This window comes from Ananas comosus, linkage group 6 (assembly GCF_001540865.1).
Source record: "Ananas comosus cultivar F153 linkage group 6, ASM154086v1, whole genome shotgun sequence".
Classification (NCBI taxonomy): Eukaryota; Viridiplantae; Streptophyta; class Magnoliopsida; order Poales; family Bromeliaceae; genus Ananas; species Ananas comosus.
In genome coordinates, this window is record NC_033626.1 from 13,329,315 (window position 1) to 13,343,343 (window position 14,029).

The 14,029-nt window shown below is 35.0% G+C and overlaps 1 protein-coding gene across 7 annotated transcripts; it reads right to left on the reverse strand.

Moving 5' to 3' along the window:
• LOC109711446 (probable alpha,alpha-trehalose-phosphate synthase [UDP-forming] 9) lies at positions 5,624-11,142 on the reverse strand. Of its 7 annotated transcripts, none has more exons than XM_020234478.1 (5): positions 11,004-11,142; positions 9,537-9,618; positions 7,552-9,465; positions 7,074-7,347; positions 5,624-6,362 (listed from the first exon to the last, which is right to left on the reverse strand). In XM_020234478.1, exons 3-5 carry the CDS (start codon positions 9,447-9,449, stop codon positions 6,030-6,032), a joined length of 2,505 nt encoding a protein of 834 aa, XP_020090067.1. In that variant the 5' UTR covers positions 9,450-9,465; positions 9,537-9,618; positions 11,004-11,142; the 3' UTR covers positions 5,624-6,029. The 7 variants fall into 7 exon arrangements, with proteins under 7 accessions (XP_020090067.1, XP_020090069.1, XP_020090068.1 ...); XM_020234480.1 differs by lacking the exon at positions 11,004-11,142 and adding an exon at positions 10,599-10,682; XM_020234479.1 differs by lacking the exon at positions 11,004-11,142 and adding an exon at positions 10,389-10,558.

Here is a 14,029-nt window from a genome sequence, read left to right on the forward strand (position 1 = left end):
ACACAGCACACACACAGCCATGCCCCCGTCCCGTTCACTTGAGCCGAGCAACAATTGGCGAGAGCCCTATCTGTCTGCGTCGTGGATTTGAGGGCGACCAAGCCCGCTTACAGGAGAGCGGAGGAAGCGCGTTTGGCGAAGTAAACCATTTTGCTCGCACGAGTTTTACAGCGTCAGATACGGTGGTAACACGATTAGCACATCACAATGCAGGGAAGGAGAAGCAAGAAGAGAAGAAAAAGAAGAAGACCGCCAAGAGGATGGGAGGAGACGTAGCTCTTCAGAGAAATGGCGGGAAGCTGCCGGAACTTTGGCGGCGAAGCCGATTGGAGAGCAGATTCTTAGGAAAGGCACCGGACGCCTCTCCTCTTCTGCTCTCATTACTGCTCGCCTCTCTCTTCTCTTTCCGGCCTCCGATTCGTCGGTTTTGTGAAGCCGCGCGACGGACGATGTTTTTTTCCTCTCTTTCTTCTTCGTTTTTGGTCGGTTTTTTTTTTTTTTTTTTTTTTTTTTTTTTTTTTTTTTTTTTTTCTTTTTTTTTTTGGGCTGCTGCTGCTGCTGCTGCTGCTGTATTTGTTGTTGTTGTTGTTGTTGTTGTTGTTGTAGGAAGATACTACTACTGCTACTGGTACTACTAAGATGGGGCCTGAGGGGAAGAGTGAGACTGAGAGGGAGGAAAGAGACAAGAGAGGTGTTGTGCTGCCTGTGAAGCGTGGGGTAGAGAGAGAGAGAGAGAGAGAGGAGAGAGGAGTAACCGAGTAAGGGAGAATCACGTGCAGCAGCTGCTCCTGCTAATATCCATTACAGAGAGATGGGCTCAGCATCTGTTGAGATCATGAGATTCCAGAAACTTCACTACCATGATCAGGGGTTGTACAATCTAGCTAACCTGGTAGTTATCATGCAGCTTGTTGGTGGACTGCATTTTCTTCTTCTTCTTCTTCTTCTTTTTTTCTTCCTATTTTATTAGTTGCAGACATACCTTCTCTAATACTTCGTACTGAAAGTATATACTTTTTCATGTTTGGACGTCGTAATTAGGGCTGGCAAACGAGCGAGCCGGCTCGCGTTCGACTCGTGTTCGGCTCGATATTCGGCTCGCTCGAGCTCGACTCGAAATTAAATGAGCCGAGCTTGAACAAAATAAAAGGCTCGAAATTCATTTCAAGCCGAGCTTGAGTATTACTCGGCTCGTTCGAATTAGGCTCGAAAAGCTCGAAAAGCTCGAAAATATATATATATATATATATATAGACTAGAATACTATTAATAGTAAAACGCTCTTTTTGCTATCAAGTTTTTAACCCTTGGATGAAAAATTATAGGGTCAGGATGATATTAGTCGGTTAGAGTTGAGTGGTTCTCCTAGGGTTAAGTGGTCTCCACTGGGTTATAGTATTTAATCCAATGGTTAGAAATAATGAAAAGAGTTGATCCAAAGGCTAAAAAACTGGTAGCAACAATAGGATTTTGCTACTAATAGTAGCCCAGTCCAACTCTCTCTCTCTCTCTCTCTCTATATAGTATATATATATCTATATATAATGATAATTATTTTAATTATATGATAGGCTTTAATTTAATTATGCGTGGACGACATTATTGTGCCATAAAATAAACACCAAGCAAGTACGGGAGAGAACACCGTGCAATTGAGCCTAAACTTCCTAAATTTACCATACACACGTCCTCTCTTTCAGACTTATTCACTGTTGCCATGAACCGCTAAAACATTGATAACATCAACATGCGAAATCCCGCGTACTTTTTTCCTGCTCTCTCTCTCTCTCTCTCTCTCTCTTAGGCCCTCATCCAGTCAGGAAGTCACCCTAGCTCACATTTCTTATAATTATTTTGTATTTTGAACTATTGGACATGTTGCATCAAATTGTAGGTAATGTTTTATAAAAATTAAACTATTGATTATATAATGTCGAGAATTTCAATCGGCTCGTTTAGAGCTCGAGCTCGGCTCGACTCGAAATTAGGCTCGCTCGAGCTCGGCTCGAATTAATTTCAAGTCGAGCTTGAGCCTAGATTTAGACTCGAAATTAATTTCAAGTCGAATTTGAGCTGACATAAGCTCGCTCGAGCTCGGCTCGTTTCCACCCCTAGTCGTAATAAGAATGTATTTATTCAGACTTGCGAGAGTTCTTGTAACTAGAGACAGATATAACCAAGATCTCCGACTTTCATAGGCCCCAGACGGTCTGTAAGAGCAAGACCGTCTCCTCGCGAGGAGGTGGTGAGTTCGTGCTTGTTCCGTGCGAAGTCGAGTTCTACACGCACGGACAAAACTCTTCGTCTTGTGTAATTCGGATATAATAAAGACGTCATAAATTATCCAGTAACAATTTATTCAGTATGATTTTTTTTTTTTATACTTAAAAGTGATTCAATAGAATAATATATTTTACTTATAAGATTATTTTATTTTATTTAAAATAGTATACATTAACCTAAATATTCAATCACGCTTCTCCTCTATTAAATATTATAATTTTCTAAAGTAAATCAAAAAGTAAATATTGAATAAAACGTTTATGCATGTAAGTAAGTCCGATCCTCAGCTCCAATACAAAATTTACAATATTATGAAAGGAAATGCCAAACAACTACAGCTTACGGGAGTTATTGAAAATTTAAGTACACAAGAAGGTGAAAGAGAAAAGTTGAGTGGAAATATATATGTTTTTAAATTCAACATCATCCGTTCACTGCTGTCAAGTTGTGGAGTGGGAATTCTTTTACTCTCTCTTTTGTACTTCTCATTAATTTTTTTTAAAAAAAAAAAAATTGAGTAGTCATTTGGATTTTGGCCCCCACATGACCTTAAGATCTATAATTCCATAATTGTTAGACATAAAAAGTAGTATTATATTATTGTTTAGTAGTTAGGATTTTAGGAAAAAAAAAAAAAACTGTTGGATTCAAATTGCGCAAGCTAAAGCAAGAGATTTTGAATTCAGCTAAGATTTTTCTTAAGATAATGACTAGAGAAGAAAATATATAAAATTTTTCTTCTAATCCTGCAGCTGTCGCCAATTATACAGAAAGTAATTTCATTTCCGAAATCTTTTTATCATAGAATTGTTTGAAGAGACTCACATTTATTCTTCAATAATTTTTTGTGCCCACAAACCCTTATGTCCTTTTGGACTCCTGGGTGGATTTGTTCCTACCCATGGCTCATCTCCCTTTTCTTTTACTTTTTTTTTTTCTTTCTTTCTTTCTTTTTTGACACATGCATGTGATTTTTGTTTGGAAGTGGCCATATTGGTGGATGTACTGCTTTAGCCACTTTCCTTGTGTCTCCTATAGTCCTTCACTACATTAGATATTGATGAGAGCAAGAGAGCTTTTTGTGCTAGAGCTTCATAAGATCTCTTAACTAGGACACTTTAATTGGGTCCAATAAAAGAGTAAAAGCTTATTACTAATGTGGGGATTAGTTCTTTATCAAAGGCATTGTGTACTTGAAGAAACTTTAGTTTTTAAGTATTGTTGCTTCCATCATCTTTTAGTTGAGATGTTTAAAGTGAAAAACAGTAGGTTGGTTGGATTGGAAGAGAGACAAGGTTAAGGTAAAAAGATGAGAGATGATAGGTTAGTATATATTTTGAACTCTTTAGGCCTTTGATTAATATTGCTAATGCTAGTATTAGCGTAGTCGCGCTTTAAACTCGTAATGATCAAACAAGTAAAGAAAAGTGAAGAATAATTTAATTAGGGCATTAATTTCCTTCTTTACATATGAAGTTAGCTGCTTGTTTAGGTTGTAGACTCTTCAGCCCAGAAACCCAAACACTTTGATTTTATAAAATAACTCAAACTTGAACGTAAATCACCGACAACCGCATGTCTTTCCTATCTAAGCTAAAATAAATAAGAAAAATTAAGAAATTTATCTAAAAATTGGAGACAAATAGTGCAACTAACCCTCTGATTTAAGTGATGAAACTATATTATATAAGTTGGGATATCTTATTGGGTTTCTAGTATTTTACTTGACTCAATATGCAAAGCTCGATGTATGGGCACGGTTGAGTGGCCCGAGATAAAGTGATACTCTGGCTCAAGGAATGGTCCACATAATATGCAATGCATCACTCTCTTTTTAGGAAAAAAAAAAATTTTCTTTGTGATTACATTAATGTTACCTAAACAACGACCTCTTCACTCTTACTTCACAAAATGTATTTAAAAAAGGTGATGCCAAAACTAAGAAATTTATCGCATGGTTTTTGCTTCTTCCGGATTCTCATTATTCCTTTTACGATTTTGCTTAGCTAGTCACTTTCTATGAGTTAATTATATGTTCAATCCTCAGATTTTATTAAAATTATATATAGGCCAAGTATGGTACCAATTGGCTATAGGAGCGACAAATTGAAGTTATAGAAATATTTTATTTTGAGAGAGGAATATAGCAAGCTACTCGCTTCTTTCAAATTTTTTTTTTTATATGGACAGTTAGAAATACAAAGCAATCAAGTTTTGAACTTGAAATCTCAAATACTAACCATGAAGTTTTTAACTAACTGCGCTAGATACAGCCGGTAGTTTCAATAGTATATTACTGTTTCGTTCATTTAAAAAAAAAAAAATAGATTTGAGGCATCAGATATCAACTATTAAATTTTGTGTCAATTGTGTTAGGACGATTGGTATTATATTAATGGGATAAGAGATGTGTGTTATCTATTTTCTTAGAAGAAAAAGGAGAAAAACAAGGGCTAATGCAGTTCCTATAATTAGTAAGGTCGCAGTATTTACAAGATGGTACATGGGGATTGTGAGATGTTATAAGTGATTGATTGAATAAGGACAATGCCCGAAACTCAATTTCAAGTCATGATTAGAGAGGAGGAACTACTCTTCGTCCTTGCGCAGCGGTGTAGCCTCGGATCCCTGGGTACGCCAACGTAACTCCATGATATGCATGCGCAACTTGTGCCAAACTTTTTCCTCGTTTAATTTACTAAGACCTTATTTGGACGTAGAAATAAATTATTTATGAATAATATATTCGGTATAAAAATTTACTTGTATAATTAAAAGATGAGAGTTTAATTTTTACTCTTTAAAAGATCACATATTTTTATCTATAAAATAATTTATCTTTTTTTAAAAAATAAAATTAGAGGCCGAATATAGTATGGCATTACAGACATTCAACTGTACTCATAGCCCTTAATCTTAATAGAAAATCTTCAAACTGAAGAGAATATTACCTCCAATATCTGAACATGGCTTAAATTTGAAATGCTGTGTCAGATTTGGTTCTCTAATGCCAAAGTTTGTGCCCAGATTTTAAGTCCAAACATACACCTAATGCACACGAGGCCCAGGCCCATTTCTCAATCCATTGCGTCTACACTTTCAAACCAGGGTTAGGGATAAGCAGCACCTGAAAAATGGCCCAAGGATAATGTAATAACTTTTGAGTTATAATTAACATATATTAGAAAGCAATATTACATTAATTTTATGCAATATAGAAGTGTTCGATTATATATTATTGTTTCTATACGAACTACCATACCTATTATAAAGAAGGCTTTTTCGCTAATATATATCAGGAGATGATGTAGTGCTTACCTGAGCATAATACAAGCAAATGTAGCTTTACGGAAAGATCTGTAACGCTAAAAGGTGCACAAAGCAGAGTACATAGTTTGCAAGAGAGTTGGAACAGCAAAAGGGGAGGAAAATTATTATGTACATTTCAACAGGAAGAAGCTACTACAAAGAAGATGTGAAACCAGATGAGCCCTTCATTATATTAAAAGCCTATCCGAAAAGCTAATCAGTTTTGTAGAGGGAAAAAAAAAAACAGAGTGAAGAATGACGGAGAAAAATGAAGATCCATGTCATCCCAGAATTGTTGTCATATTGGCTTGCAATAGCACCGAAAAGAACCCGAAGTACGCAGTTACTGAATATTGCCAAAAATATGGTAACACGATGCTCGAAGATCCATATAATGTACACAATCCCCCACCAATTAAAGAAAATGAGTAATGGGCTCATTCAACAATCTCAGGTGGCAATTTGAAGGAAACATGACTGCGGGTATCCTTGTCGTTCTGAGTCGAAACAGAAGCAATGGCTTTCAATAATCGTATTACTTCGGTGGTATCGTTGACATAATATTTGGCTTTGCTCGGTTTTTGGCCAACTGTGCATGCAAATACCTCTGGAACTGAAGGGAACAGTTTGCTATTTGCCGTATCACTTAAGCTTTCGAACATATCCTCATCAGATCGATCATCCCCAATACACATCACAAAATCCGGCGGCTTCCCGTTATGGACCATCGTTCTAAGGAGTTTCTCCACAACCAGCCCCTTGCTAACTCCCTGCACATGAACATTCACTTATTAAGCTTTCGAGATAAATATGTGCTCTAGCGAACTTATATGTTTGCATATATCTATCGCCGCCAAACTGCATGAATGCTTACGTATGCCTTTGAAGAACTTGATTACATCAATTTCGAAGCTTTAAAAAAATATCTGATTTCTCACATTCAAACCCTCGTACTTACAGCAATGTCCCTCCGTAAACTTTTCAAATAAAATACCAACTTCACATAGGGTATTTCTTTAAGAAAATGCACTCTTTAAGTAGCATATATATATATATATATATGAACTAGGCTGGAATACTATTAATAGCACCAATGACTTGGTGCTATTAAGTTTTCTACCCTTAAATTAAAAGATGTGCGGTTAGGATGATGTGGGACCCTAGGGTTGAGTGGGTGGTTAGTTGAATAGTATAATCAAACAGTTAAAAATGATAAAAAAGATAAATCTAACGGCAGAAAACTTGATAGCACCAAATGCCTCGGGCTATTGATAGTATCTCAGCCGGACTCACACATATATATATATATATATTGTGGTTATGCATGTAATAGATGATTTTGCAGCAAACTATGTAAAAGGAACCTGTGATCTTTTACTGTTATCAAGAAAGAGAATCAGCACATAAACATATCAAGCACACATTCCATAAAATCTGGTAATTAACAACCGGTAATAGGATTCGAGGCGGGTAACACATACCTGAGGTTTCACTTCCACGATGTGCTGGCCCCTTTTAGCCACCACAGGCTCATTTGCGAGTACACTCTCCAGATGACTCAACAGCTCTTTAGCTTGGCAAGAGCCAAAATCATGGTCTGCATATTGGTAATGCCATACGATGGCACTCTCCTTTGACTCTATGAAAGAACCATCAGTTGTCTCGGTATATAATTTCACAACAGGTTCTGCAATCTTCTTCCACTCAGAATCAAGGATCACTGAATCGGTTTCCCACTCAGCAGCTTTATTCCATCTACGACAGACAAAACAAAAAGAACTTATTCTAGCAGCCCAAGTCATACAGGAAGGCCTCAATAACAAAACGAGATAACTTCACCCCTTAGGTCCCTCCAAAGGTATAAATTTGCAATAAAACAAATAGATGAAGGAAAACAAAAAGGAGCATTAGTACTACTCGATGTTCACTAAGTCGTGAATCATGGTAGAATATGCTTACCTGATAAAATACCCATGTTCAGCAGCAATACCAAGGGCCTCACACGAAGCAAACCACTCATCAAGGGACGTTCTTCCTCTACCACTGACAATAAATACTATATTCTTTGGATCACTGCACAAGCTGTTCAGGATAGAGATTATCTCTCTGCTTGGAGTTTTACTAATGGACGCCTCAGGCATTATAGTCCCATCATAGTCCAGAAAGATCGCCCTTCTGCATGTTTTCTTGTAAGAAGAAACGAGATGATCAACTGACAACTTTCTAAACTCAGGAGAAAGGGCAAGAACTCTGAAGCTCAATCCAAACCCAATACCCCAACACCTCCTTTTATAGTGATCGTTGCATGCTCTCTCAAGATCTTGGGCAAAGCTACGAGCCCAGTAAGCAACATGATGAGAACTAACATAACGGTAATGCTTTTCATGCCTCAATTGCTTCTCTGGTTCAGTTAAGTCAATTGCTCGATATAAAGCATCAGCCACATCTTCCACACTCCAAGGGTTCACTCTAAATGCTCCACTTAAAGATGGGGAGCAACCCACAAATTCAGACACTATAAGTGTGCTTGTATGAGGAGAATTAACTTCAATACCTCTACAATTATCAATCTCCTTGGTTCCCTCCCTGCATACAATATATTCATACGGGATTAAGTTCATACCATCCCTAACAGCATTCACTATGCAACACTCAGCTACCGCATAGAAAGCAACTTTCTCATAAAAACATACAGGGTTCTCGATAAGTACTATAGGTTGATATTGTTTGGAACCATAGGTAAGGTTGATTCTTTCAGCAACAGTGATTGCTTCATCTCTTGCTTCCTTGACATCTTTTCCGGTGCTTCTCGCAGGATTTACAATTTGGACAAGCACTATTTTTTCTCTAAGCTCGGGATTCCTCTCCAACAGAAGCTCTAGCCCTAAAAATTTTAGACTGATTCCTTTGAAGATATCCATGTCGTCGACGCCTAATAATAATTTTCTCCCCTTGTACTGTTGTTTGATCTCTTGCACCTTGTCGAGCGTAGCCTGAAAGTTCAACACAGATTCAAGCCGGCCAATGTGAACACCCACAGAAAGAATCTTAATGCTCACTGTGCGCCCAAAATACTCTATACCAATATAGCCACGCTTAGATTCATAACTTAGCCCAAGCATTCTACTGCAGCAAGAGAGGAAGTGGCGAGCATAATCAAATGTTTGGAAGCCAATTAGATCTGCATTAAGCAATGCCTTCAGGATTTCATCTCTAACAGGGAGAGTTCTGTAAATCTCCGAGGAGGGAAATGGGCTGTGGAGAAAGAAACCGAGCTTAACCCTACTTAGTCTTTTCCTTAGAAAAGTAGGGAGAAGCATTAGATGATAATCGTGAACCCAAACATAATCGTCAACAGAATTAATTGCCTCCATAACTTTGTCAGCAAATATTTTATTGGCAGAAACATAGGCTTGGAAAAGAGAGCGATCGAAGAGGTCACCTTTGTCGAGGCAGAAAGGAAGCATGTAATGGAAAAGAGGCCATAAGTGCTGCTTGCAGAAGCCATGATAGAACTTCTTGTGGAGTTCGGGTGGGAGAAAAGTTGGAATGCATTTATGTTCCTTGAAAAGTTTTTGAGCGACATCTTCTTGCTCTGCAGTATCTACATCAGCCTTCAGACTACCGACGTAGATGACTTCAGTATCAGGAGAGAAGCCATCTTTCAGCTGAACAAGAATAGAATCCTCATCCAGTGTGAAACTCCATTTCCCACTAATTGGATCCTTTTGAGAACTCACTGGAAGGAAGTTGGCGACAATTATTTTTCGGTCTCGAACAATTGGTGCTGAATCATCTGAATCTTCATCACTGCTTGTGTCTCTTTCGAGGTCGGTGATCATTCGAGGGGCAGTCATTACAAGGGGAAGTGACCTTATAGGATGACAGAAATCAAATACATCATCAGAACACATATCAAGAAGGTTTGTACAAGATTTTGATACCATGATTAACGGAGCCTTCAGATATTCAACGTCACAAAAGTTGAATATCTAATGCTTCTGTGTGTCAGACTTCGTTGTAGACCTGTGAAAACAAAGAGTGACGGTGTTTTAAAACAGAGATACTAAAGATTTTTGACGACATATCAGAAGACAATATCTTCACATCCAACTCATCATTTCATCAAAGTGCATAAACTGTAAGAATTTCAAGTACTTGAAGCATAAGAATTCAAACAATAAACTATACAGGAAAAAGTAATTACAGAATTTCAAGGTTAGGTCATCAATATATACGACAAAAACAAACCGAAAAGATCGCAGAAGCCCGCACAATTACAGAGAGCGCAGGACATAGTAAGCCAAATTTTCTTAGGCTAATAAAACGACAAGCATGCATCGGAGCAAACATTCTGCGACAAATATACCTTATACTACACATGATGTGGTAATAACAGAAAACAAACAATAACTGAACGCTTGTCGCATCTCTTACTCAAACCCCTTACTACTCGCGGCACTGGATAAATGGAAAGGAAAAGGTAAGCCCAAAATAATAATAACCAAGCCAATTGCATGAAGATGGTTTCGCATACCGATACGGACACATAATTTCTAAACAAGAACAAATAACAGAGAATTTAACTCATCATTACCAAATATACACAAATAAATAAATGAATTTGCCTGCGATTTAACATTGCCTAAAAGACAATGCAGATCCTGCCTAAGCCCAACAAGTTTGGTCTTTAGTTGTATAATGCATGAGTTAGATCATTAAAAAAAAAAAAAATTGCATCATAAGCTACTAATCCAGCACCAAGAACGCGATTTGTAAACCTGAGATCGTCTTACATCTAAATGACTACATCAGCAAATGCATATAACAGATACCAAGGAGAACAATGAAATCGAAACCATGCCACCGAAAAACTCCATAATCTAAGCTTGAAATTATAGCACAAAACAAAGCTCAAACGGATGAATCTGAACCAAAATTCATCATAAAAGGGGACGCCAAAAAATAATATGCTGAAAAATTAATTGAAAGTATAATTGGATTACCCAAGGAGCAAAAAAACAAAAAAGCAGTAACGTGAAGGATAAGGATCTCATAAATAAAAACCGAGAAATGCATGTAAAGTGAGCATTAAATAATTACTTCGTACGCTCTACCGAACCTTTAAATGGTCGCTTTATCCATTTATGCTTATCCACCATTTTTGTACAAATGGAAATCCCAAAATTGGCCCCAAAATTTCCAATAAAAGTAACCGACACAAACCTTCGAGCTTATCCAAAACGAAAATAAGCACAATAACATCACAAAAACATCAAAACAACTCCAAAATAAGAAAAAACAAAAACAAAAAAATCGATTCCACATGTAATTTCACGAGATCTATACATACTCGGAGAAAGAAAATACCAAAAACTAATTCGAGGATTAGAGGATGGAGAGATAATTACCAATTCAAAGAGATTTTTGGGAATCCTCTTTATATATATAATTTTTTTTTTTCCGAAAAAAAGATGGGAGAATTGAGATTTTTTTTTTTTTTTTTTCCTCCTTCCTGTGTAGGAGATGTGTTGTATACGGCTTGTTTTGCGTTTGCTCTTCCTCTTATATTTAAGACGGAGAGGAGGATGATACACCATGAAAGGAGAAGGTAAATCGGAGGGGCATTTATGACCATTTACCTTTCCAATTAACTCTAGGGTTGGGTTTTAACCTCTAGGTAGAGTTAAAAAGGGTGGAGGTTTCGATTTATAAGAATGGGTCTCTTCTTACTGGTATTCACATAAATGCCACTGCTATTTTTGGGGAGCTCGGGTGTCACGTTGCTTACATGGTTGTTCCTAATTTTGGGTAAAACACTATGTGGCACTTTTTTTTAGTTAACCCCCCAAAAAATAATAATAAATGTAAAAAAAAAAAAGCAATGTAAAAATTATAGAATATTTTTTCACATTTAAATGGCAATCTTAATTAAAATCTTATTTTGTGATAAAAGTCTAAGTTTCTGATTGTATTTATATTTTAAATATAGATGCAGTTTCACTGTTGAATTCGTGATAATTTAATCTATGATTATTATTATATAAAGAGAGAGAGAGGATTTATCAAAGTTTTTTTTTCTTCCTTATTCACTTTTTTAGGTATTTTTAGAGTAAATATTTTTCACTACTAACACCTAATTAGTAACCATCCGTAATATTAAAAAAAAGATAAACTTTAAATTATACTAAACTATCTTATGATTTAGTATTTATATTCTGTCACTCTATAGCTCAAAAAGTTATACTTAATAATTTATAATTTTATTTTTGATATCGCTAAAAATAACTACGATTAAAAATATTATTTTGCGAGTTTTAAATTTTGCCAAATATTTTCAATGAAATGAAAATAAAATTATTGAATAAATAAGAATAATTTAGGGAAAAAATTGAAGTTGACATTAAAAATAGTAAAGGAGAAATCTTACTAATTCTCTACCTAATGCAAGGATTTGGTCGACACGTATAGGTACTACGCAAGTGCGATATGGGGTGGGTCCATAACACGTGGCATCACACGCTAGCACGAGAGAAACGTCACGTACTGGCGCACTTTTGCCTATGGTGGACACTTGGCCAACTACTTGCACACCTGGCTCCTTTGAGAAGAGTTTTTCTGTTATTATTATTATTACTAGTGTAGTAACCCGCACGATGCGACGGATAAATAATAGAAGAAAAAATAATAAATATTGAAGAGGAAGAAGAAAAGAGTTTGGAAAATAAAATTTCAAGTGTGTTTTATTTTTTGGATAGAAAAATATATGAATTGAGCTAACCAATATGACCATTAAAAATCGATAAATGTTTAGAATCATCATTAAAAAAAACTTACAAAAGGTCATATGAAGATAGAGATGATAATGTTGCGATGATGATGATAATGGTGATGAAAATCTCATAAAAATTTGCAGGATTTTGTATTCTTTTAGATATTGAATGATCAGAAGTTGTGGGTCAGAACTACCACATCAATTATAAAATCAAAACTAACATCTAATTAATCGAAATAATGCATATAAATCAAATCCTTAATTGATACAACCACTATATAAAAAATAATGTAAATAAATTAATTCTAAATTGATATTTAGTAAGAATTTGCGATTAAAATAAAGAAAAGAAAAATTAGGTTTAGGATTTTCGTTTTCCAAACCTACCCCTAAATCCGAAAGCTTGGAGGACTCCCTTGCTCTTCTCCAATCTTTATATTTGAATGTAGTAACTATTTATCTTCTCCTCTTTTAATTTTGCATGTTAGAAATTATTTGAGAAAGAGTAAATGGCTAAAAACTAAACGTATATATTAAAAAGCACATTAATTATAGGTTATTGAATAGAGAGGAGGGGAGGGGAAAAGCCAAATTAAAGATCAATTAAAAAAAAAAGAGTTAGTGAGGATGGAGGAAAACTTGCCATGTAGCAAAATTATTGGGAATTCATATAGATTAATAATAGATAATAGATTATTAGTTTCGACTATTCTTCTTTTTTTTTTTTTTTTTTAGAAAGATAGATAACACGCTACCCACTTCATTTATTTTATTTAGCAATAAACTTAGTTAGAAATGTGAATCAAATAGGATTCGAATTTGAGTCTCAGGTACCAACCACCAAGTCCTTTGCCACTTACTCTAGGAACGGTAAGTAGTTTCGACTATTCCTAACTCTAGTTAGTTAATTCGCGAATTATTCGTAAATTATTAAAAATCCGAATTAAACGGTCCGTTTAGAAATTTTTTCTAAAAAAAAAAAATTATTCGCGAATTTTTGAGCCAGCCGAATTATTCCCGAATTATTAAAAATATGAATAAAAAACATATAATTTTTATATTTAAATATAAATTATCTTATATTTTATATCTTATATTTTATATTTTATACCGAATTCGTTTTTTAATCCGAAATTTTCAACGAATTTAAAAATTAGAAAATAAATTTTATGCGTATTACATCCGTACCGAATTTTTGCCGAATCCGAATTAACTAACTATGTTCCTAACAATATACTCGCGCTTTCCAGCGGTATAAATTTTAATTTTATAATTATTATATTATACGTTATATAAAATTATTTACTAGAGTCATATGAAAATTAATATATTTTACTCATAATTTTTAAAATTAAAAATTAAAAATTTATAAAAAATATATAATTACTAAATTTAAATTTAAAATTATTTAAATATTCATACATTTTGTTTGAACAAAGAGAAAAAAAAAGCATTAAATTAAAAATTAAACTGAGGGAGAGAGAAAAACAGCATGCGCATTTCTCGACAGGAAAAGAAAAGAGAAGAGGTATGAACGTTATGTTTAATAAAAATTAAGTAAGAGAGAGCACAATAGGAATTTAAAAATTTTAAATTTTGAAATTGAAGATTTAGGAATAAATATTATAAATTTTAAAATTGTAAACTTTTAATTTTGAATTT